The following is a 24,538-nucleotide window of genomic DNA, read 5'->3' as shown; positions in this document are numbered from 1 at the left end:
ACCTAACTATACTGTCCCAGTAAACTTTGTGTTTTTCAGTGAATTTCTATGTTTTTTTGGCACGTGCATATGTAACTATAATGGGCACTATGCACAGCCCTTGGCCGTGCGTGGCAGGGGTTGGCCGCAAGGCAGAGCCTATGGCCAGATCTGGCAGCCGACCTTCCTGCATACATCCAAACCCACACTGCGCACAGCCTTTGGCCATGTGCAGCATGAGGTTGGATGTAGTGGGAGGTTTTTGCTTTAATTTTTTCTCTTTTTTACTGGGAAGGTCATATTACCCACATACTGCAGTCCTCATGGACAGATTAACACACACACCACAAACTCCAAGCTGGTACAGTTACAATCGAAAAAACATTCAATCTACCTACAGGGAGGAAGGAAGGTGTCAGGAAGTTAATTAACTGCAACTTGGATTTTGGATTTGGATTTTGTGGTGTATGTGGTAATCTGTCCATGTGCACTGCAGTACGTGGGTAGTACAACCTCCCCAGAAAAAAAGAGAATTCTTGAACACTGGAGGGCAATTAAAAACAATGATGCCAGCTACCCAGTAGCAAGACACCGTCAACGGGTACACAACAGTGAGATTGATGGCATGTCTTTTTTTTGGCTTTGACAGGTTGGCGCCAACCATGAGAGGAGGAGACCGGGAACTCACTGTGGGGAGGATGGAATACGAATACATGGTCATGTTAAACAACAAATGTCCGGGAGGACTCAACCAGGATGAGGAACTTTTTGTGCATATAGGATAAAGGCATTTGTACTTTATGATGTAGATACAGGGTCTTTGAGAATTGAACCCAATTGACGAATGAGATTCTTGGACATACTCTGTATGAGGTAATTGGATTTCAATATATATTGTGACAATGTAGGGTTAGCTACATAGGCTATTTGTTTTTTCTAGGGGGATTTTATGTTGTGTTTTATGATCATGTGTTTTGCCCTAGTTCATGTTTTTGATTAAAATGCTGATCTGGTTAATATGTTTTTTCCGGTGGTGCTGTGGTCAAAAATAGCCACTGAGCTTAGCATATGATGTTCAAGAAAGGTTGTTCCATATAGTTAAGATTGTTAAAAGTCACTGGGTTTAACATCAGACTTTTCAAAGGGTTGTTCATTTATATGAATTATCAAACTGTTATTAATTTTAGATTAGAAAAAAGAACGGAGATACTGGGTGGACAACAATTTGATAATTGTCAATATCCTGTTAGGTACTTCAGAGTGAAATGTCTATTTTCTGAAAGTGGTAAGCTGCTATTTCTAGACTACATAAACCTTACAATTTAGGGATAATTCATGCAGAACGTGGGAAGTCTTTAGCATATTTTGGTATTCTGGAAACTGGAAGGCAATCACTTCTACAGCAGTTTATTTTGAGGCATTTCATCAGCTATACTGATTAAGTTTCCCTTGATATTATTACTACTGATGCCTTATGAATAAAATGTGGTTTAAGTCTATTGCAAGGTACTACACCACACTGATATCTTCCTAAAAGTACAAAAGTAAGACAAAAAGATTTGGTAATATAAAATTCTAAAAGTGGCTTCCTATGAAGCTACTACAGTCCAACAGCTACACCAGCCTGAAGTACTCCTCCAAGGATCCTGGATGCATACACAAAACAACTCACTCAATGAGAAGCGAAAAAAAAAAAAAAGAAAAATCAATCAATCACAGAATTACAGAGGAGGAGGTTAAAAGGGAACTGTTAAAATGACTCCACAGGATGCAGAAAGATACATATTTCAGTTGCACAATTATGATTACCTTATAGTACTTGTGTGTATGTATTACCTTTACTAGGCTTACTCATAGCGTTTATTTTTAGATGTCTCACAGACTACAGCTGGGTGCTTAGAGAGGTGTACAAACATAGGGAAAAGGTGTGATGGATAAAGAAATATGCCCAAACGTAAAGGGCACAGGTTTAGTTAAGAATTTAGCATCTGTCATACAGTTAAAAGTCACTCCAACTGTTAAATCTCATGTGATGGTACTAACAAGCTTAAGCACTGCTTCTGGTGAATTAAGTGAACCCGTGCCTTCATCAGGACTTAAAAACAACTTGTAAATACATGTATTGTATGGCAAATCCCACCACTGGACGCACTACTTGATTCTGTTGACAAATAAAGATTAAGTAAGGTTTGTATATTCCAACTTTATGCATGGGCTCTATTAATGTTGTGCTGTTTTATGTGTACAGTTGCCAGGAGTTCAGAAACAGCCGGTAAGACATTCAGACAAGAGAATGGGAAAACATGGAGACATTACTGAAATGTCACACTTAGGTCAAAGGCAACCATTAAAGGCACAATCATCAAGGGGAATAAACAATGGAAAAATACCAGATGAAAATGTGGATCAAAGTGTAGTAAGCAAAGAAAATGGTTGCATATTAATATTTGTTGATTTTGCAACAATACCAGTCTTTCCATCATTTTTGTTTTAGTTGGATGAAGGTTATTCATTTCCTTCATATCTGCAACAGAGAGAAGCCCAACAGAGAGAAGCCCAACAGAGAGAAGCCCAACAGAGAGAAGCCCAACAGAGAGAAGCCCAACATAGTCCCACTTTCCCCCGATACCCATTCACCGATTAAATTTAAGCACCTCTCTAGAGTAGGCACTTTTGGGTAATTGATACACCACGCCTCCTGTCCTAATTGTTTTTTTGCATGTGTAGTGTTTGCCTTTTTTTTCTCAGTACAGCTAAGCAGAAAAGATATTCTGAATTGCTCATAGCAACGGAGATGAATGCTATTTGATATCTATTTTTCTTTTCTGTTTTTAAATACCAAATATTTCAACAAAATACGAAAAATAACAATGGGTGAGGATTATAACTAGTGCAGCAAAAGAAAGACTCGTGGTGTTCCAATCAATCTGGCTCTTGAATACCGCAGTCACAAACTAGTAGGAAGAACCACTGCATCAAAGTCACTCAACAGTGAATGGTAGCTGATGAGGGCTATCACTAGCCACTGTTCATCATGTACCATAACATTGTGCTGCAGCCAATTAAAATAGGATATAAATGTCAACATATCAATGATTACCATAATCTAATTAAATGTTAAATAGATAATTTAAAAATTACCTCCAGTTTGTAAACTTCCATCAACAAATTCTTTTGTCTGTAGGAGGAAAACGTACAAAATGTTGTTTAAAGCACATTTACAAAAGGTAAATTTTACATACAAGTGAGACTCCCTTATTTTGAGCGCTATACTATCCAACTTAAGATAGAGAGTATGGATATTTTAAACTTAGGAGGTCCATTTTTAATTTTCTACAGGTTTTCAATCTGTAATGTTAATTTTGTGTTTACGACTGATTGCTTTTGGTTATTACAAAATCTACAAATGATATTGAAAAGATTTAGGTAGGGCATGCAACTAAATGTGAAGGATAACAAGGAAATGTAAAAACATAATGTACCTACAATAAAAAAAAAAGTGACACTTAAAATAAGAGAGGTCCAATTAGAGGACTAAGACGAGCCTCTAAAGAAGATGTGAAAATAAAAAGCTAAGTAAAATAACAATGAAATAAAACACCATTAAATACGGAGAAACTGAAGACAATATCTCAGATGCTACTAATTGGAGCATAATATAGGGGGATACGTACGCTTACATATATTGGGTTTGGGGCCCGGGGGAAGTTAATGAGGGCTTGATGCAGCCTAATGTCAACTGAGAGAGGGTTCAAGAGGCAAAGAGTGGGCGGAGAAGCTTATTCACACAGTTTAGAAATTTCATGTTAAACAAGGTCTTTTCTGAGTTGACCCTGGAAGGTACCAAGCCAAGTATGCAGGTCATCCAAGGGAAAATTATTAGAAAGGGAGAAGGAACCCCAAGAGAGATTTTACGAGTACCTGTGACTAAATGAAGAACAAGTTAAAGAACAAGTTACTAACATAGATAATGCTCTTTCTGGTTGATATTTTAATTCATCAACTCATAATTTCTCTTAGGCCCCAGGCTGAATTTGGAAACTTTTTAGTAGCTGCGCCCATGCACAGATAGGTGGGGCCATCTGTAGCATCCTTGTCCCCCCCCCTTGGAAATTGGGGTGCAGAGCTGTACAAATGACACCACCATTATGCACTTATGTAAGTTTACAACTGAAGATTCTGCACCCTCAGGCACAGAGCACCAGCAATCGTCTGCAAACAGTGTGCAAAACCTACTATGGAACTTTATTAACACCTAGTAGTAGTCTATTCCAGAGAATGGGGACAAAAGAAGGTGGTTAGGCTTCACCAGTTTCATAAACTACCAGACTTAAGAAACTTCTTGTTCTGAAGAATACTTCCAACTACATGTTCCTCACCTGTTGAATACCAGAGCCGTACCCCCAAAAGATGGACTGTTCGAAGAGCGGGCTTTACACCAGAAGTCTTAGAGGGCTGAAAATGGAAAATGTGCTTTCCTGTAGGCCTGTGATTCAATCCAATAAAGCCTAGCAAAAGTGTGGACTGATTCTAATGTAGCAGCCTGGCAGATGCTCAGCATTGGGACTGTGCCTAGCTAAAGCCACAGGGGCAGCTTTGGCTATAGCAGAATGACGTCCAAAGACCCTAAGGAGGCTCCTTCTTGGGGAAGGCACAGCACTTTTAAATATAGATGACAGACCATCTAGATATAGTCAGTTTATGAACTCCCTTTCCCATCTTTACACTGGAAATTCCAACAAAAAGGTGGCAGTCCACATAGTGCGCCTTAGTTCGATTCAATCGATTTAAGAACTAAAGAAGTTCTTGGGATTCGACCCGTGAATACTCTCCTCCTCCTTAGAGGGTCTTGTAGATAGAAGAACTCTGGAAGCTTGATAGATCGCTCACATAAAAAGGTGGCACGAACTTCGAGAGAAAGGATACCAGAGTCCAAGTACCAACTTGTCAGAGAAGACGGTTTTATAAAGAGGCTGCACTGACAGCGCGTGCAGCTCACTGATGCAATGGCAAGAAGAGACTGCAATGAGGAAGATGCACCTAAAGGTAAACAACGTAAAAAAATGGGTCAATGGGTTCAAATGCGCACACGTTCATAATGTGAAGATAAGTTAAGGTCCTACTGTGGCATAATTAAAAGCACAAACATAAGTAAGCCCCTCAAAAAACATATCACAGACAACCTAGGAGGTAGTTGACCAGCACCAGAGTCTCAGCGGCTCCTGGAACAACAGAGAGATGCTGCCCACCCTGCTCATTTCAGCACAAAATGTAAGTTGTGTAGTTCTTCAGAACCTAAAAGAGGCTGCGCCTGATAGGGCCACCTGGATGACCTGCAGCTCTAAAAGCTGATATGGTGCGCCTTACTCCATCAGAGACCAGAGGCCTCCAATCACCACCTTGTCAAGCTCCTTTAAAGGAAATCCTCTTCACCTGTTGAAGGTAGGATTTTTGCTCTATGATGGAGAGCCCCAGGGGAGACAGTAGCAAGACGGTCACCCACATGTGGTCTATGACTGACTGTGACAAGCCCGCTGTCAGACAGCCATCGGGGTAGGAAAATACAAGGAAACCCAACCTGTGAAGATGGCCCACGAACACCTCCATCTCCACTGTAATTACCCAAGGAGACTCCAGTGAGGCTGAAAGTCAGGACAGTGAATTGAAGTAAAGCAAAGGAAACACCTGAGGCATTGCAGGGAGGGTATACAAAAGTACACATCCTTCAAGTCCAAGAACACAATCTAATCCCCAGGGCCAGCAAACTCTCTCTTTTGCCCCTTGGGGCAACAATAACTGAAAAGGTTTGTTAATGGTGGAGGCAAGTTATGTCGAAATTGGAGAAAAAAAAAATGAAAAAAAAAGAAGGAAGGGACAAGTGGAGAGTAACCCCAATGAACAACAAGCAAGACCTATAGGTCTTACATTATTGTGTGCCTGCTGGGCCGGTAAAAGTACATCCTGCTAACTACTGGATATAGATCATTCCTGAAGGAAGAATCCAAGTGGCATGAAGCAACAGATGACGCAAAAGAGGAGTACTGACATTGCTGGAGGCCCGTCCTGTGACACCACCATGATCCCTGGGGCCTTAAAAAGGCTGAATGTCCTGCTGGAAAGGTTTTGATGGTAGTCTCAGGCTGTAATGTCTGAATTTCTGGTACTGTTGGAGGAACTCGCAGATCGGAGATGGTAAGCCCAAGGAGTGGCCCGTAGCACAGCCATCTATGAACACCTCAGCAACGAACAGCTGAATCTGTCGTATCTCTACACAGACTGGTGACATCAAAATGCGATCCATAAGGGAGGCCTGTACGTCCTTGGAAAAACAATTTGGTGCACATCCAAGCACAACTGCAAATAAAAATCCTTTTGAAATGTTTAAATTCTGTTAGTTGAGCACTTGGAAGTAGGTTATTTCAAAATGTGTCTGAACTAGTAAACCAACTCTACCTCACTTAATTCTCAACTGCCCCAATAATTGTCAAGAAATGTGTCCTTCTTAAAATAGGTTCCATTTCTTCAAACAAACAAGCTTGGTAGATCAATGTATACCAAAGACATAGAAAGGCTATTTGTTGTCACAAAAAACATATCATTGTTCAGATCCTGATATCGATCGACAAATCTTAACCCTTCCACTCTTGTCTTCTACATAAAAACATATTACTGCACCATTCTTCTGCTTATCATAGCTCCTTTATATCATACTAAAGAATTGTTGAGCAATATTTAAACCCCTGCCAGTGTTGGTCCTATCTTAATTCCTCTACTCTAACAATGAGAGTAATACATTTTTGCAGCCAAAGATAGACTATGGTTTTTAACCTTGCAATCTGCCTAGTCAGTAAGTAGTACACATAAAAGGGCAACTGACTCTCACTGCACTGGGTTATACTTACCTCAATAAAGCCCACAATCATGGCAGACATCCCCCTTTCAGCTTCCCTGATCAAGATTATTCTGTGGGTGTGGGGGGCAAATGATTTTGACAGACTTTTTGTTGATTTTTTTGGAGTGAAAGAGTTGTACCTATCTAAATGAAGTCTGAGTGGTTTGGTACAACTGTTGTAAAAACATCCTTGATGTTGAGATACAACAGTAAAAGCCTGCTGTGGCTAAACCAAGAGGATTCTGGGGCTTGGCATGTGCCATGTAAATGAAGTACACAAATCATGTGTTTGATGGATACAAGGTTCCAACAGCAACCAAGAAATCACTGAAATAACAGAGGAAAGAGGTGAAACAGGGGGTAAAAGGATCCAAGCAGTAATTATATATGTCTCAAATATATCACACAAGTTTGTCCACATTTCTTGTTCACTTTATAAGCCACAAAATACTTAAACCTAGTTATGGACTGGTAAGGCAGCAGAGGGAGTCTAGCAAACCCAGTTTTTGGGACTGTCCAGGTATCAAGCAAAGATGAAATACTTTTGTACAAATCACTCTTGGAGTATTTCAATAAAAATCTAAAAAAGTCTTATTCCACCAATACCTTAGATTTTGTTTTTTTATAAATCTTGTAAAGACAACAAAGATGCTCTAAATCTTTTGAATCTAAATACTGCACAGACATGACAATTCAGTATTTGGCATGACTCACTTTTACACGGTATGTACCTGGGCATTGTAGGCTCTGGGGTACTATTTATGGGGTACTTAAATGATAAAAGGAGGCTTTTCAACATGTCACAGTTTACTCTAGCATTTGTTGACTACAGTTCTGCTTCCAGCACCTGAGAGTTGCATGGACAGCACCTGCAGCAATATTTTAGAATCCCTCTTGCGAAAGCTGTAAAACTACATTACAGCCTAGATGCAACATGTGACAAAAGCCATTGGTGAACTTTCTAGGCCATATTACTGAGGTCTTACTAAAACATGAGGTATTCCAATTGCAATTAGCTGTTTGTTACCATTTTAAAGGGGAAGAACACATGACCTGGGAGATGTTTAACAGCCTGCCTGTTATGAGAGACAAAATATGCCAGCAATTCCAGTCTCACAAACGGCAAATATATGGGCAAACCACATAGACGGACCAATTTCCGTGATGTAATCAATGCCAGTATATTGCAGACATCTCAGCCTGCCTATTTCCATATGTACTGAAGATCACACGCCTTACATAGATAGCAGCTTTACCCTACTTTTCACTAATGTGGTCTCCTGTGCCTCTCCTTAACTTTTTAATGTTAATTGGCTGTTTATCTCCAACTGTTTTCCTTTTTCATTCTTTCACTAATTTATCTTTCAGGGAGATGAGAACAAAAACGAATCATGAATTTATTCAAAGGTTATGCGTAGCTAAAATTCTTATCAAAATCAATTTCAGAGAGCTTTAATACTTTCAAAATCTTGACTAGCTAAAAGGAAGCTGATTATTTTAATAAGAATGTGCGCATGGGGCACCTTCCAAGTAATTGAGTCTATTCAATTTCCATCAAAATATTTCGGGATTACGTTTTGAAGCAGTTCTAAATATAACACACTACCTTACTAGTCCCTGTAGCATGGTGCCAGTTTAAAAAAAGATAGACAAAACATACCACTGAGAAAAATCTGATAATATTTTCAACTGGATTATCTGCAATATCCAGGACCAAGTACCTGAAACAAAAATAAGCATGTATTTTACTTACGGAGTATTGGCAGAGGTTGTACTCAATCAATATAGCAAACTGCATTTGTGTTTTCATAATTAAAGAAACTATATTAGATCAAAATACACAAGTAATCACTTTGATTCAAGTCTCTGCTTTCAATTGTTTATCCAAATCAACACTGCCCTAGTGTATTTAAAGAAAAATATAACAGTAAAGATGTTCACAACATTACAAAAGCAACGGAAACAACACAGGTATTTATAAAAATAATCCGACTTTTATGTAATGCATATTATCCCTGCCACCTTTCAATCCCTTCTCAGCTTGTAATTTTGAGACATTTTATTGTTTCGTCATAATTTCTCTAACTGACCTATTGCTTTGAACCAGTCTCCATCGCAAGTGCGTGCAAAATGTGTCTCCTTGCGTTCATGGTAGTGTATGGTTTTTTTTTGGCCAGCATTTTCAGCAGGTATCTTTTGCTGTGGGTTCAAAATTTCACCACCTGTGCACCCCTGATTCCCGCAGCAGCTCAAATGACTGGAAGTAGAAGCTTTATATTCACAGCTGCTGACTGTCATGGTCTCAGCAGCTCTGCTTTCTGCCGTTGGCCATGTTCTCCTTCCTCATGTTAACAGTGTGAAGCCCCTTCACCATTTTGCTCACAGCAGAGGCCTTTACCTGTCTGAATTTCTAATGTTGCAGCTCAACAGGTCCAATTTTCACTGTTTTTAAAAGGAGAGCTTGCACATACAAGCAGGCTAGTTGTCGTTGGATGTGATGTCGTGGTCACCTATATAGGCACCTCCCAGGTGCGCAAACGTCAGTTACTTTTTTTACGACTTTCCACGCCAGGAGCGCAGAGCCATGAAATGAACGGACTGTGTGTCCAAACTAGGACCCTGAAAGAGTTCACCCTAACCCTAGTAAATGAGTCCGCATTACCGAAGGTAAGTAACTTGTTCATTTGATAGAGACTTCTAGCTGCAGATTCCTTTCCTTTGAATAGATACTCAAGCTAGACCATCCTGGCAGTGGGCTGCAAACAAATTTTCCTACACTAGGAAGTCCTGCAGGACCGAAAGGGTGAAATGCCATTCTCTGTGGACCTGACTGTCTAGGCAGTAATGTTCTGCAAATGTGTGCAGTGATGCCCACATTGCTGCCTGACAAATGTCCAAGACTAAAACAATGGGTGCCAACGCCGTGGTCACAGCTTTATCCCTGGAGGAATGGGCCCTCAAGCCCTCAGGAGGCTGCCTTTTGGCCAGTGCATAGCAGATTTTAATACAGAGAACAACCCAGCATGAAATAGTTTGTTTCTGTACTGCTCGACCTTTCTTTGGTCCCACATATCCCACAAAGCGTTGGTCATCCAACTGGAACTCTTTAGTGCAATCAAGGTAGAACGACAACATTCTTTTTGGCTCCAGCCAGTGGAGTCGCTCCTCTTCCTTAGAGGGTTTGGGGGAGCAAAGAAAGTGGGCAGGATGACAGTCTGTCCCAAATGAAATGGGCTCACCACCTTTGGGAGGAAAGAGACATGGGTGCAAAGCTCCACTTTATCAGGAAACAATAAGAAATGGAGACGTGGATGACAAGGCCTGCAGCTCACTCGCACTCTGAGCAGATGTTATGGCCATGAGAAAGACTGTTTTGATGGTGAGCAGCATGAGGGGAGAATTATGAAGTAGCTCAAATGGCCCCTAGCTTTGGCTCCCGTGGCCAAGAAAGCTGTAACTTACCCTTGAAGCAAAATCATGTGATCCTCTGCCAGCCCTTTGTGTGTCGGCGGTACTGGGGGAGGAAAGGATTGGAAAGGCAGAGCGTACCCATTCTGAATGATCTGCAGAACCCATGCGCCCAATGTAATGGACCACCAGTGGAGGAGATGATGTTGAATTCTTCCTCCAACTGGACAACCATGGTCCTGCAGAATCAAACTAGGAGGGCTTGGAGGTTGCAGCTTCTGGGGGTTGGGTGGTGGATGACATCTGGCTTCCAGACCCTCTAAGGTCTGAAGTCACTGTGCCCATGTCTACGTATAGCTTGGGGAGCTTGTGCATGATGGTGGCTACAAAGGGCTAGTGCAGTGGAATGGCCCTTCCACGGCGAGAAAATGTTACTTACAGGTTACCTTTTGGGTACACATGGGTTTTCAGATATCACTAGTGGGTCATAGTTCTCTTAAGGCAGCTTGTCCTGTATAAATTACTGATAACATTTGTAAGCCTAAACTCAAATTTGGAACATGAAATACTACTTTGTGTGTTATCTGATCTAAGTGAAGCAGATTACTGGGCTATGTTCCCAACCATTTTTTGCAACCTAGTGTGTCAATTTACCAAGAAATAATAAACCGCTAGAATAAGTTAAACTGAATACTTACAATATATGTTCTTACCTAAATAACTGTTGAAAATTTGGTTTAATAAAATTGGCTTCAATGTTTTGCCTTATGCATACTATATGGGTTATTCCACATTTCTGAAGCACTGGCAGCTGCAAAAAGGAGACAACATTAAGAATTTAGTTACTTCAAAAAATAACAGTTTCAACATTTTTTTGATGTCAAGTTTTCAGACCTCACATAGGAAAGAACTATCACTGGAAACATAGGGGCTAAGTATGGTTCTACATTTATTTCCTGATTTGCCTTAGGTATGATGCACATACGTCTATCACAATCTATGCTACAAGTTGTTGTTTCCTTACGGGAACAAAATTGTAGCAGATGATCAGATGCTGCACCATGGAAGGCAGAATGGAAAGCAGCATACGTAATACACAATGACCAAGGAAACTGGAGTGCAACACTGACTGGTCTATGAGAACTTCTGAAGTGTATCAACAAATGTGGTCACATCTGAAAAGTATCAACAAATGAAGTCACAGACCAATGATGTGTTGTGGAGACTAGAGGATGCTGAAGACTGCGCCTGACGGAATAGCCTTAGGTTTGTGGGGTTTGTGGGGTTTCCTGGAGGGGTTGAAGGTCTGACATGATAAAATTCACTCAGGACAAGTTCTCCTTCTGCTTTATTATGGAAAGTGTTCACCATGCACTGGGTGGGGGAGAAGACCCCTACCTGGGACCCCACCGCAAGGTGATAGCATTTTTCTTGAATTTTTAGGACCAGGACATGATCCTTGCTGTAGTGCATAGTCTGTAGGAGGTGTGCCACAAGAACTCCATAATACTCATCTTCCCTGGCTACGCCAGATAGAACCAAAAGCAGCGGCACACCTTTGAATGGGTGTAAGCGAGGTTGAGGCGTCTTCAACTGCAATATATGCTTTTCCTCACTAACAAATTGAAGTCACTGGAAGACTCTTGGACTTGGTTGGACGTGCGTTCCAGGCTATCGGGCGTGAGGGGCGAAGGTCTGGTTCATCCCTACACAGAGGAGGGTGCCTGGCTGAAGTACAAAAGTTGTTCAGGAGAGGAAATCTACATATAGTGATCTGGGGGATGCCCTAGAGACCAGGTTGGAGACCCCTCACCCTTTGCCAGTGGCAATCGATAGTCTTAAAAGTGAACCAGAGGTCGCTCCTTCAGGTGACACTGCTTCAGGACAACCAGCAGTAACATAGCAGACAGTTTCGTGAGCATATCCGGGGCTGGAAAGCAGTGGAATCTGTGTTTCCACACCCCTCCATGGACGGCTCAGGCAAGAACTGTTGTTTCTTCTTACCCATAAAGAGCCACTGTGTACAAGGGCGGCTGGCTCAGTTCGTGTTTACAGAGCTTGTGGGGCTGAGCTAGTGGATGGGGTGGTGGGCTACATACCTCTCAGTCTCCCCTGTTGAGTAGTTCTAGTTAAGGTATGAGGGTATACACTCACAGGAGTTCTTGCAGGGGAGGGATGGGCACTTGGTTCGGGGTTTAAGGTTTTTTTGGTTCGGGGGGGCAGATTTAGATACAACAGCCTTTCAGTAGTCCGGCTCATGGACACAAGTCTCAACCTACCAACTTGGCAGAGTCACGGCAGATACACATTCCCTAACACAACACAGGCCTATAGAAGAAGCTTCACCAAGCACTCCAACACTTGACACCAGAGACTTCAAGGTCCTTTCCTGGAATGTCAATGGGCTCTTGGGATGTAAGGATGCTACTTTACTTAGCGTTTACGCACTGTCTTGACTAAAGGTCTCCATAATGGTGAAACTCTCCAAAATTTAGCTGGAGGCAAACTCCTCTGGTCACATTTTGGGAGGGAACTTTAATGAGGTTAAAACACTAGCTAGAATGGACCAGGATACCAGGAATGCCCATTCCGACCACCCCGCTTTCATGTTTTAATACACTTGGCCTCTCGTAGCTGCGGAGTCAGGCACACCCCACTAAGGAGTCTAGGGTCCACAGGGTGTTTTTGCAACTTGACTGTATCTTTGCTCCGGCTGGAGAGGTAAGGGCTATACATCAGGCTCAATACTTAGCCAGAGGACTCTCTGATCACTCCCCCTTGTTGGTGAAACTGGGCAAATGTGGCCCTGGGATAAGGATGGGTTGAAGGTTAAATGCATGTGATCTGTAGGGCTGGGAGATGCCCACAGGGTGACTGGTGGACTCAGAGCTTTACTTTAAAAGGGAATGAAGGCACAGTCACGTCCACGGTGAAACTCTGGGAGTCTTACAAGAGGGTCCTCCAGGACACTGCCCAAAACCTGATTGCCCAGACGAGGAAGAGAGTGGTAGAACTCTGGAGCAGCTTGAGTGAAGCTTGAGTGCAAACTTTTGGACCTCCAGACTGACCCAGGTCCGGAGTTAACATCTAATAGGATCAAGCAGTTGGAACACCTGAGAGCGGACTATAGTGATCTGGCACAAGACTCGGTGAAGAAACAAATGCAACCTTAGCTCCATAAGTTATATGATACTAGCGATAAAGCCAGCAAGCTCCTAGCATTGTTGGGCAGAAATAAAGCAGACGTCAGATGGGTGCCATGGGTCCTGGGGGAGACTGCTTTGTTACGGACAACCCCATTGCAGAGGCTTTTGCCAGCTTTTACGAGGAGCTGTATAAAGCTCAGCCCCTTCAGGACGCACCACGCTACGCACTACTTGGTGTCTGTCATCATTCCTGTGTTGGATGCTCTGCACACTACTTGGTGTCTGTCACCACTCCAGTGTTAGACACAAAGGCGCGAGAGGCACTAGAAGCCTAGATCACATTGGCAGAGGTCCAAATCGCCACAGCGAAGTTGAAGTCCAACATAACGCAAGGCTCCAGTCTGCATCCTGTGGAATTTTTCAAGCAACATACAGGATTACTTGGGTTCCATATATTGAAAATTTTCCTAGAAGCCTGTCAATGGGGTATTTGGACCCCAGATCTCTGTTGGGCATCTATAGTGGTGATTCATAAATATGGTAAACCTAGGGAGTACTGCAACTCCTATCCCCCTAACATTACTTAATACTGAGGTCAAAATCTTGGCGACAATACTCGCCACCAGAACTCTACAGGCTATCATCCCCTGATCCATAGAGATCAGTCAGGCTTTATGCTCGGCAGGTCAACTAGTTATAACTTCCGGTGTGCACATAATTGGTTGAATGAAATCCATGACAGGCCAGAGGCCCAAGTCCTCCTTGCGCTGGACATAGAGAAGGTGTTCAATACAGTGCACTGGCCCTTTTTAGAACAAACTCTGGTGAAGGTTGGATTTGGTCCTCAATATCAGAAGTAGGTGGGGCTACTCTATCAGGCACCAGTGGCGGCATTGTGAGTCAATGGAAGGATGTCCTCTGACTTCCCTATTAGAAGAGGTACAAGGCAGGATTGCTCCCTGTCCCTCCCACCCCCCCTTTCATGTTCACCCTACCAACAAAATCACTAGCTTGTGTTGTGCGAAAGCACCCTGGGGTCCGTAGTGAATCCTATCTTGTTTTAATGGGAAACAGGAGTTAGCTTAGCCTTTGGCTTGCAGGCCTGTGCATCAGTCACCTAGTGACTTTTACCCTACTTAGTTTGCTCTATTTTAGCGCATTTATTTAATTATATCTTTTAAGAAGGCTGCCTTGTTTTTAGTTAGGCCAATGTTTTAGTTTCACTTTATCAGTGCCACCGCGCTAAGGCGTCAATATCAAGCAACAAAGATAAACAAACTGTTGGTTTTCACATTAGGTACTTTCCCTCTTCAAGCCTTCGAGGTAATGGTTTACCTAAATTACCGTCCCAAGCATGTCTTGTTAACTATTGTTTGGGGACAGACCTACGTCAGGGGTCCGAGCATATCTGTATAAATGCACCTCACTTAGACAGATAGTCAGAGGTATTCCGACCAGATGCCATCGCTTCTATTGATGCTGCACGTCGCCTAGACACTGACCCAGTGTTCGTGTCCCTACAGCTAGGGGGGCGGACGGGGGCGTGCGGGAGTGAAAGTCTGACGCTTCAAGAATGGAAACAGGGCATAGATATGTATATGGTGGAGGAATAAGTCACATTCGCCAGCAGGGGATGCCTCCAAAAGGTTTGTAAGGTATGGGGCAGATGGATGCAATACTATTCCCTGGAGTTAATGGGGGATGGAGGTAGTAAAGGTCAAGATGGGTTGTACGGGTGTCGCTGATCTACGATGGTGTGACATGATGTAATTGTTTCTATACTTACTAATTATTTTGCAACTATATTAGCTGGTGGCTGTTTGGGATGTAGGGGGTTATTCAGTTGTCTTAAGTAATTGTTTATAATGTTATCTCTGTTATATTTGAACTGTATGCCTGATATTCTGCATGATGCCCTTATTCTTATTGATGCGTCTAATGGAAAATCAACTAAAATTATTTAAAAAAAAAAAAATTAAAAAAAAATGAAGCCATAGTTCACAGTACTCCTGGGTGAGCATCAGCATGATTTTAGTTGAACTAAACGTCATAAAAATGTCACATTAGACTAATTAATTGCCACTGGTATAGGCCACAGAACACTTCATATACATATTATTGCGAAAACATGCAGAATTTAGCATGTCTAATGTATTAAGGTATCCCCCCCCTATTAGCGTATCAAAACCCGGTGTTCCAGGAAAGTTCATTTTTTAAGCAATATTCCATCCAAAACTCCCTTAATCTCCATTGCTTTTAAAAAAAACAACAATCGGGATAATGTATTTCTCCTGCTGCCTTCTACTGAAGTAGAGGCAATTTCCGACGAGAGACAGCAAAAAACAGGTGTACTGGCTTGTATGAATTGGGAATTTGGATTAGACGTTACTGATCTGGTCTGGTCTAGACAAAAACCACTGAACTTTCCTTACAATTAACGAGTACAGAGAACATTCTGCCAATACAATTGGGTTGTTGAAAAATAAATACAAGTTGATCATCTGATTAATGTGATATTCTGAAACCACCTTTGGAAAAAAGAGGATGCGAGTTCTCATGACTACTGTACGACGTGGAAAAGTGTGTAGGCATATACCGCTCAGAGAGAGCCTGTAATTATGAAAGCATATAGGAAGGCTGTTTCCCAAGTTAGATGCTGCAATGATCCTTTAAATAGGCAAGGACTAAATTTAGCTCCCAAGCAGAAGAAGGTGCCTTTGTAGGTGGATGCCTTTATACAAAGGCTTTCTGCACATGCCTTTTTGGAAGCCTTTCACTACTGGATGTCTGAAATTGGAGGTTCAAATTTGGGCCTTTTATGTACACCATTACATGGGCCTGGAGTGGCATTTTTCTTTTTTTTTCTATCAGGCCTTTTCTTGGTAGGCTGGAGCCTTTGAAGGCCGGTGTATAGGTCGCAGCTTGCCAGAGAGCACATCTGTCTGGGTTGCAAAAGACATCTTGAGAAGATTCAGAGAGCTGACCTAGGAATGCATTCTCACTGTTGCTTGTAATTGGCTTGATGGCTTATAACTCATATTTTCTTGCTTTCCATTTGTTGACTTCATTTGTTTAACCTGTCCAGCTTGAGTTTGTATTCTCCCTTGCTCAAACCTCATTTACAGTATCCTTCTGAGTGCTCTCTTGCTGTAAACAGGCCTGTAAATCTTGTTCAAAGACAGAGGCCAAATGCAAGGCGCCGTCTTCTGAGGGCACTTGTTTACCTTTCTTTTTCGGACTTAAAAGGAGAGGATTTATGTGACAATTTTACTGGATACTGGGGGTAGGAAAGAGTGTTTTTCCAGCACAAAATTTAAATGAACAGTGTAAGTATTGCAGAATATATCAGAATTAGTAACACATGAGGCACATTTTTTGTTATTTCTTAAGTGTGTTGGAAACAAATACTTTTAATATGATGAAATCAAATCATTACATGAGGTCATGCAATTTACACACTTATTTGTGCACTGTATAGATTTATTAGTAAAACTGTATGCATGTGCAAATGTAATGGTCATTTCAGTTGAAAATGTGTTATCTGTAATTGCACTGTGCTACCACGCCATGAATATTCCACTCTACGCCACTCCACGCTACCCTGCACCTCTCTGCACCACTGCATTCTACTCTGCACCACTCCACTTTACACCACTCCACGCTACTGCGTTCTGCACCACTCCACTCTACTCTACGCCATGTCATGCTATGCCTCTCTATGCTCTGTACCACTCTACTCTATGCCAATGCACCCTTCACAACTGCACTCTACACCACACCAGTCTAAGCCACACATATGTACTCTTCACAACTCCACTATGCCACTGTACACTCAGCCACTCTGCAACAGTCCAGCGTGAACTACCAGGCCAGGTCCTCCCTGGACCGGAAACAAGCATCCTGGGATCAGTTTCAGGGTATCACTCTTTATCAGCCAGGCTAGCTTGAATCCAGTGGCTTGTTTCTGGCCCGGGGAGGACCTGGCCTGGCAGTTCGGGCTGGACGGTTCCCAAGGGGAGCAGGGTCAAGACTGATTTGCATATGGCTAGGTCCAAACTGGAATTGCATGGTGCGCAAAAAGAACTGATGGATTAAACCCAGATCTGGGGGTGAATGTTCGATTTGCTCTACATTCCATCCATTAACTGTTTTTGCATTTTCAAAATGGACCCTTAGTAGTGGACGGGCGTGCTATCGCCTTTATACAGAGAAGTCACTGGCTTCATCCCAATGAGATGGAAAGGGTCAATAATACACCCAACTTTCAAAGGTGGGGACCGACTAGCTCCTGCTAATTATAGGCTCATAATCTTACAATAATTAATTAACTAATTGAACGTAAATGACCTAGTGCCAGCCACACAAACAGGATTCAGAGGGGGTTTCAGCACGACTACTAACATTCTAGCACTCGCCATGCTAGCAGACTAATGTGAATAGTTAAGGAAGAAATTGCACCTTTGCTTTATTGACTTTAAAGCCGCATTCAACCAAGTAGACCCAGGGATACTGTGGCATACGTTAAAGGGGATGTGCATCCCTACCACCCTTTTATTCAGGTCAAACTGGGTGACATCTCCAGGTTATCGAGGAAAATCCCAAAAGAAAAGGGGTTGAAGTAAGTGTGCATGTTGGCTCCACACCTATTTAACCTGTTCATAGCACATCTATCCACTAGATTAGACAGTATAAATTTGCACCCACCACACTTATTTTGTCTCACCTTGCATATGCAGATGATGTTGTGCTACTGAGCCTCACCAAAATCGTTATGCTGAGGTCAGTTACTGAACTAAATGATTATCCAAAGGCAAATAAATTGGAAATAAACACCTCCAAAACAAAAACAATGGCAATCTCGAATGGAGCAGCACAGCCAACCAAGATCTACCTGGGCGTTGAGTTACTAGATGAAGTTAACAGCTATAAATATTTAGGACTATCTGGATAATGAGCTAAACTTTATGGAGCACAAACATTATACAACCAAGAGAGCAAAAGCGTTAATTCACGCATTTTGCATCCTGCGTAAGAGCTTGGACTGTCTTTCCTTAAAGCCTTTTTTTATCCATAGTAGCAGCCACATTTCTTCAGGCAAAACCATATGCATGTGCTGCCTTACACTGGAAAGGCACACTGTTATTGGACAGGTTGCAAATTAAAACATAAAAGGCAGTCTTCGGTCTCCTAAAAAATGCTTCACCTGCACAAGTACGCCTGGAATTCGGCCTTACAACCCAGCTGTTGGGCAGAAAATATGCCGCAATTAAAACTTTGTTAAAAATTAGAGCGACACAGTATAATTCATTAAATAACGCTCTATGGACTGCCCTTGCCAGCGATCCTTCATCCGGCCATCACAAATATATGTTCTCATCATTAAAACAGACGAACATTCTAGACCTCTCTGGAAGAAGAATTTACCCATTTCAAGTTTCAAGAATGTAGTCAATAGAGCAGCAAAAGTCCACTCAGTTATGGATGACAAGAACACCTTCGGCAAACGCTTACACGCCTGGTTGGTCAGAAACAATTATGATAGAATGAAACCAGTGTTATACTTATCCCAAACATTCTCAATCTATATTAAGTGAAAGTTGATAGCACTACATTTTGGCAATCTCCCAGATCTAGCAGACCTCCCACCTTGGAAATATAAGGGGCCCATAAACTGTTGATTCTGCAGATCCGAAAAAGAGGATATATACACCTTATTTGCATCTGTTCCATGTTAATGCAAGCCTGGGTCGCCTTACTTAAACCTTTTCTGGCCAGTGGGGCCCGTACGTGTAGGCAAGCAATTATTTGCAGCCTTAACTCGGAAAACACACACAGACACATGAAAAGGGGTAGTGAAGCAGGAACCTAGCAATACCAAATCAGCCCGTATGGTGGACACAATAAGTTTTTTTTATTACCAAATCTACAGATGGGTGATCCTCCTATCCAAACCAACTAGAAAATGCGTTGCTGGTTTAGATACTATGTTGGTCTTAAGTATTCCGATGTTTATGGTTTTATGTTTTAAATGCTGTTTAGCACAGATTAATTAAATAGCTAGTACGCTTAATATGAATGATCCTTATACAGAAGATCAGTTCAACATACTTTAATGGCTAATTTTAGATTTTACGAAAGACAAAAAGTGTCAGTGTTATCGATTTTTTGTAATATTGTTTTTTGTTTTACTTAACTAATCAATAAAGATGTCACTGTCATTTATATAAGTGGATTATTCTACCAATTGTCAGTCTTCTTCACACAACTAAACAAATGTTGCAAAAATATTCTGGGGAAGGTTCGAAATTAAAAACTCTTAACTGTACAGCCTCAGAGGTCCCAGGTAGAAGGGACCTCACCTCTCAATCAACGGAACATGGTACTGCTATAACTGTCCCGACACCAGACAGGTCCCTCTCTGTAAAAGCCAGCCAAGTACTCAACTTAAATGCTAAGGCATCATTTACGACAGTGGATTTCTGCACATCTGTTCTGTCATTAGAAACCACTAAATTACCACTGTACGGATTACAAAAGTAAGCTGTTATCCATGATTGTTTTCACTTTGCTAATAACAAGGATAAAGGTGGTCACTCCTAGTCAGGGCCATTCAACAAGCTTGACGAGTCAGAATGTCACCACAACTGCTTCACTCACCCCAATAACGTCACTTCAATCCCTGCTTCTTTGGGAAATCCCAGATGGTTGCTATACCTATACATCAACTTCAATCACTTATTCCTGAAGATGTGCAATTACTAAAAACACACTCTCACTCCTACTGGGTGTATGGTCTTGACCCTTCACCTGTAAAGGCAGGAATGGATTAGCGCCTGCATGATTCCTCATCAGAACATAATTCTATTTACACTTTCTATAACTTGGGTTGCTCGAGGGTTATTAATAAGAAATCCTTGTGGTTTCACTAAAAATGTTTAGTGGCCTCTTTTCCCTCCCTTGCAGCACCATGTAGGGATTCATAAATCTGCATATGAATCAGGACACAGGAGTGCACCTACAGTGCCTTGCCACCTGCTGATTGTTGATTAATCCCGTTTACAATTTGCTGGATTGCTCTGCGCTATTACAGGAGTTACCTGCTTTACAGACTTCCCCATCAAAGGTAAATTTATCAGGTCTACCCCTCTACGATGAAAACAAGAAAATTGTAGGGCTACTGAATTACTCATGCCACCGGTTTACCCAGTGTTACTAGCTTAAGGGGCGGTAACCTCAACCTTAGGAAAAATGGCCAATCCGTTGGAGGCGCAATCTTCAACCCTGGTTAATCAAATGACACTGCTAAAAGACATTAGGAAAGACCTAGCATTGTTCCCAGATTCAAAGAATCTTCTACTTAAAATGCAACAATCAATCTGCAAAATGGAAAGTTATCTAGCCATCTTATCTCGCCTTGATGACATCATGGATTTGCTCCAATTCTTATCAATCTTATTAGAAAGCACTACAGCTCGTTAGCTTTCTGCACCACCTAGTGATCCTTTAACATCCAGTTACGGTATCAGAATGGCTTTAAGCTCGGGTTTAGAATCAAATAACTACTTGAAACCAGTCTGAAATACTCCAAACAAGCCTTCAATATATCTTACTACAGTGACCAAAAGTTCCAAAGAGGACAACCTCAATGTCTATATTGCCATGTCAGTCTGCAGAGCCCCTGCCACTTTCAATGGTATGTAAGTCAAAGATGCCTTAAGAAGTTGAGGAATTTAAACAAGAAAGCTAATCTCCGAATATTTCGAGTACCTCCAAACACAGTGAAGCCAATGAGGCCAAGAGCGACAATTTGTTCACAATTTTCTGCTCAAAGCCTTCTCCGAAGAAAAGAGATATGGAACAACTGAAAACACATCAGCAATACCAGAGCAGCCTGTGGAGTCAGCCTCAAAATCAGACTTTTTATTGCAGCAATCCTTAAATCACCACCAGAATCGAGAGGAGCAGCCACTTCCATAATTCGGTCACCAAGATGAAATAAATTTAGCCAAAATCATTACAGTGTGCTTCACCTTTTTGGTTAAATCTCTTTCCAGTAACACAAACAAGTCACAAACATCATTGAAAACTGGATACTGGACATATTTTAGAGAGTCAGTCTGATATCTTAAATCATCCAAATATTTTGAAAACATGGTTCAATGTAGATAATTCACAGCCCAATCATGCTTCAAATTGTGTAAGGACTGTAAACAATTTTGAGCTTAAATTTAATCTCCTCCAGTGCTCAAGCCAGAAGGGACTTACTTCAGCATAGAAAAGATAAAATCAATACAAACTGTAACAAAATTGCACTGGAAATAGAAACGGGCTTTTGTTTAAAAAAAAAAATTTAAAAAAAACATTTCCCATGAAATGCAACAAATTGATCAAGGTGAATAAAAAGCGATACAAATAAAAGTATTATGGATAAAGTATCAAGAAACACTGTGGGCACCACTGTTTTTTAGCCACCAGGTAGAAAGACACCAAAACATTCTAGAGCTCAGTAGGCCACGTCACCAGTTCGCATAAGGCTACCTCTGAATTTTAAATACTTTTCACAAATGGCATGCAGGTATCAACAAACTGAACATGTCTAGTACTGGTAAGTAGGTTACTCTTTCAACTTGCGCAAATCAAGAATAGAGGATAAGAAGAACCAAATAATCTTATTATCAGAACAGCTAAATTCTCTAGAGCAGCAGGACCAAACGGAATTGCAATCAATCTCTTAGATCCATATCTCTGGAGTCAATTTTTGTTTTATTTTCAAAGATTCTTCATTTAGGCTTAATTCCACCTTCCTGGAGAGAGTCCAGAATCCATCCGCTACACAAAACACAGACCAGTGACGACTTCAGAACTATTGACCTGTTGCACTTTTGAGCGCTAAAAGTAAGTTGTTTGGCACATTTTTGCTGAATAAAATCTTTGATGGGGATACTGACTCCAAACTACTTCAGTTTAACCAAACCGGTGTCGGCAGAGCTGCTCTATCCTTGACAACATCGTTGCATTGAAATTAAGAGCAAATTCAATTAAAGAAAACATCATTCACTATAGGTCTGCTTTACTGACTATTCATCAGCATTTGACATGTAAATTGCAGCAAATCTTGGAAAAAAAAAAATAAGAAAATGGGGTATCAACAATTCTTTGTTACATTTTTATGGTGTAATTCCATGAAGAAACATGTCTCCAAGTAAAACTTGCTGAGAATACCCTCCCCCAGACTGATTAACCCAAACGGTCTGAAGCAAGGCTGCTTCTTAAGCACCTTTGCTTCTCTCCCTCTACATACCTGATCTTTATTTCTGTCTTGACAACTCTGATTGCCTTACCCCAAAGCTTGGAATGAAGTCTATTTCATATTTAGCATATGTGGACAATAATGTAATTTTCTCTTTAACTCCTTCTGGCTTGCAAACTCAACTTCAAAAACTTCAAGAGTACAACAAAGCAAATGACCTAAAGATTCAATTGGGAAAAACAAAATTCATGCCATTTAGAAGGACAAAATCAACGAAGAAAACAAAATATGAATTGAAAGCTCAATGGTGACCACATCAATCATGTAAATAACTATGATTTACGATAACTGACTGTGGACATTAAGCTTGAAGGGGCTGATCATATCGCATTTGGTAATATCTATAGAAGACAAGCTATTGACCAATTATTGAACGTCACCATGGTCACATTTATTCCCAACCTTTCTATGCGTCTCCTTTTTCCTTAATTAAAAAAATAATAATGATAACTTAAATAAAATATATATTAATGGAATCAGAGCACTATTAAATTTACGTCTAAATTCCAGAGTGAACTCCCTCTCAAGCTCTCACTTCTTTACTGGTCCACATTTCAGGAGGGCACCCCTCAAACTTAAGTCTGTGGCTGCTCAATAGCAAGGTAAAACTCCATTATAAGGCTTATATCCACCGAAGTGCCTCAATCTTGAGGTTTTACACTCATCTAAGCCTCGTAAAGGTTTAAGAAATAAATCACAGAATAGTCTGCCTTCATTCGATAATCTGATAAACATCTATAGATCAAATCATAATGAGCAAATAAAGATACGCCTGAGGAAATACAGCAAAATTCAACAATAATCTTCTCTGGACCTCTAAACTTGTAGGGTACATTTTGGACACCCCTGTAAGCCCTAACAATATTCTCACTTCATTGTTGGTGCCGGTTTGTGAAAAATAAATAAAGGTTCTTAAGGTTACACCTCGTTTACTATTTTATATCCCAATAATCCAGCATGAGGGTGCTTGGAATCCTCAGTCTTCAATGTCCAAATGCTGTAGTTTGTGTGCATAGAAGAATGACTAAATTGAACACGTAATCTGTTTATGTCCACCCCTTTTAGATATGAGGAGGAAATAGCTAAAAAAGAAAAAATGAAAGGCTATTGTAAAAGCCAACATAAGAATAATTACTCATGCCATTAAATACTGTTTTTCAAATATGATTGCAGCTTTATTGGCAAACTGACAGTTTCTAGCTTTAGCCAATTATCGTTGTATAATTTTACGATCTAAATATTGTTATTTAATACACAATTGGTAGCTTGTTTTAGAAAAGATTTTATATATTTGTGATTTCCTACTGTAAAGAAATATTAATTTTATACAATAAGAATACTTAACTAGTAAAATCACTTCTTAAGAAATTAGATTAAAACCTTGCTGTTTACATTGTAAATACACTCTTTTCACTTGAATGAATAACAAGCTCATATTATTGATCTTTTAGCTTCTTTCAGAATATTCATCCAAGCGTGCAGTAAACTCAAACGGCTATATTGTCTGGTCTCATAAGCCATGTCCCCAAATTCAAAGATGTTCAATTTGGAAGAAACATTTGGTCGCAAGTTTGGTTTGTATGGCAACCTCTTGGGTGGTAACAGTTACCTCTGAAGATCTGTGAACCATCAGCGCTTAGGACATTTTGGTGTAAGGGTTACCATTGTTGCTTTGGGGCTTCTTAACTTCAAGATTACTGGTGGAATTGGAAAAGTAAGAAGAAAAGCGTATAATAATGTCTGACCAATTCATCAAAAGGGCTTTCTCAGAGATCCTGGTTCTCATTTCTTGAAAAGGAAGTT

General features: G+C 41.0%; 1 protein-coding gene across 6 annotated transcripts in view; it reads right to left on the bottom strand.

The window, feature by feature from the left end:
- The window catches only part of STYX (serine/threonine/tyrosine interacting protein), a 363,082-nt gene that overhangs the window by 110,452 nt on the left and 228,092 nt on the right, over positions 1–24,538 (bottom strand). For all 6 annotated transcript variants that reach the window (XM_069208552.1, XM_069208551.1, XM_069208555.1 and 3 more), the window contains 3 exons: positions 10,993–11,090; positions 8,532–8,592; positions 3,121–3,157 (listed from right to left, as the gene is read on the bottom strand). In XM_069208552.1, coding sequence (XP_069064653.1) covers positions 3,121–3,157; positions 8,532–8,592; positions 10,993–11,090 — 196 coding nt within the window. The remainder of the gene's footprint in view (positions 1–3,120; positions 3,158–8,531; positions 8,593–10,992; positions 11,091–24,538) is intronic.

The sequence above is a fragment of the Pleurodeles waltl genome, chromosome 9, assembly GCF_031143425.1.
Source record: "Pleurodeles waltl isolate 20211129_DDA chromosome 9, aPleWal1.hap1.20221129, whole genome shotgun sequence".
Taxonomy (NCBI): Eukaryota; Metazoa; Chordata; class Amphibia; order Caudata; family Salamandridae; genus Pleurodeles; species Pleurodeles waltl.
This window is presented reverse-complemented; position numbering and strand designations above follow the sequence as displayed.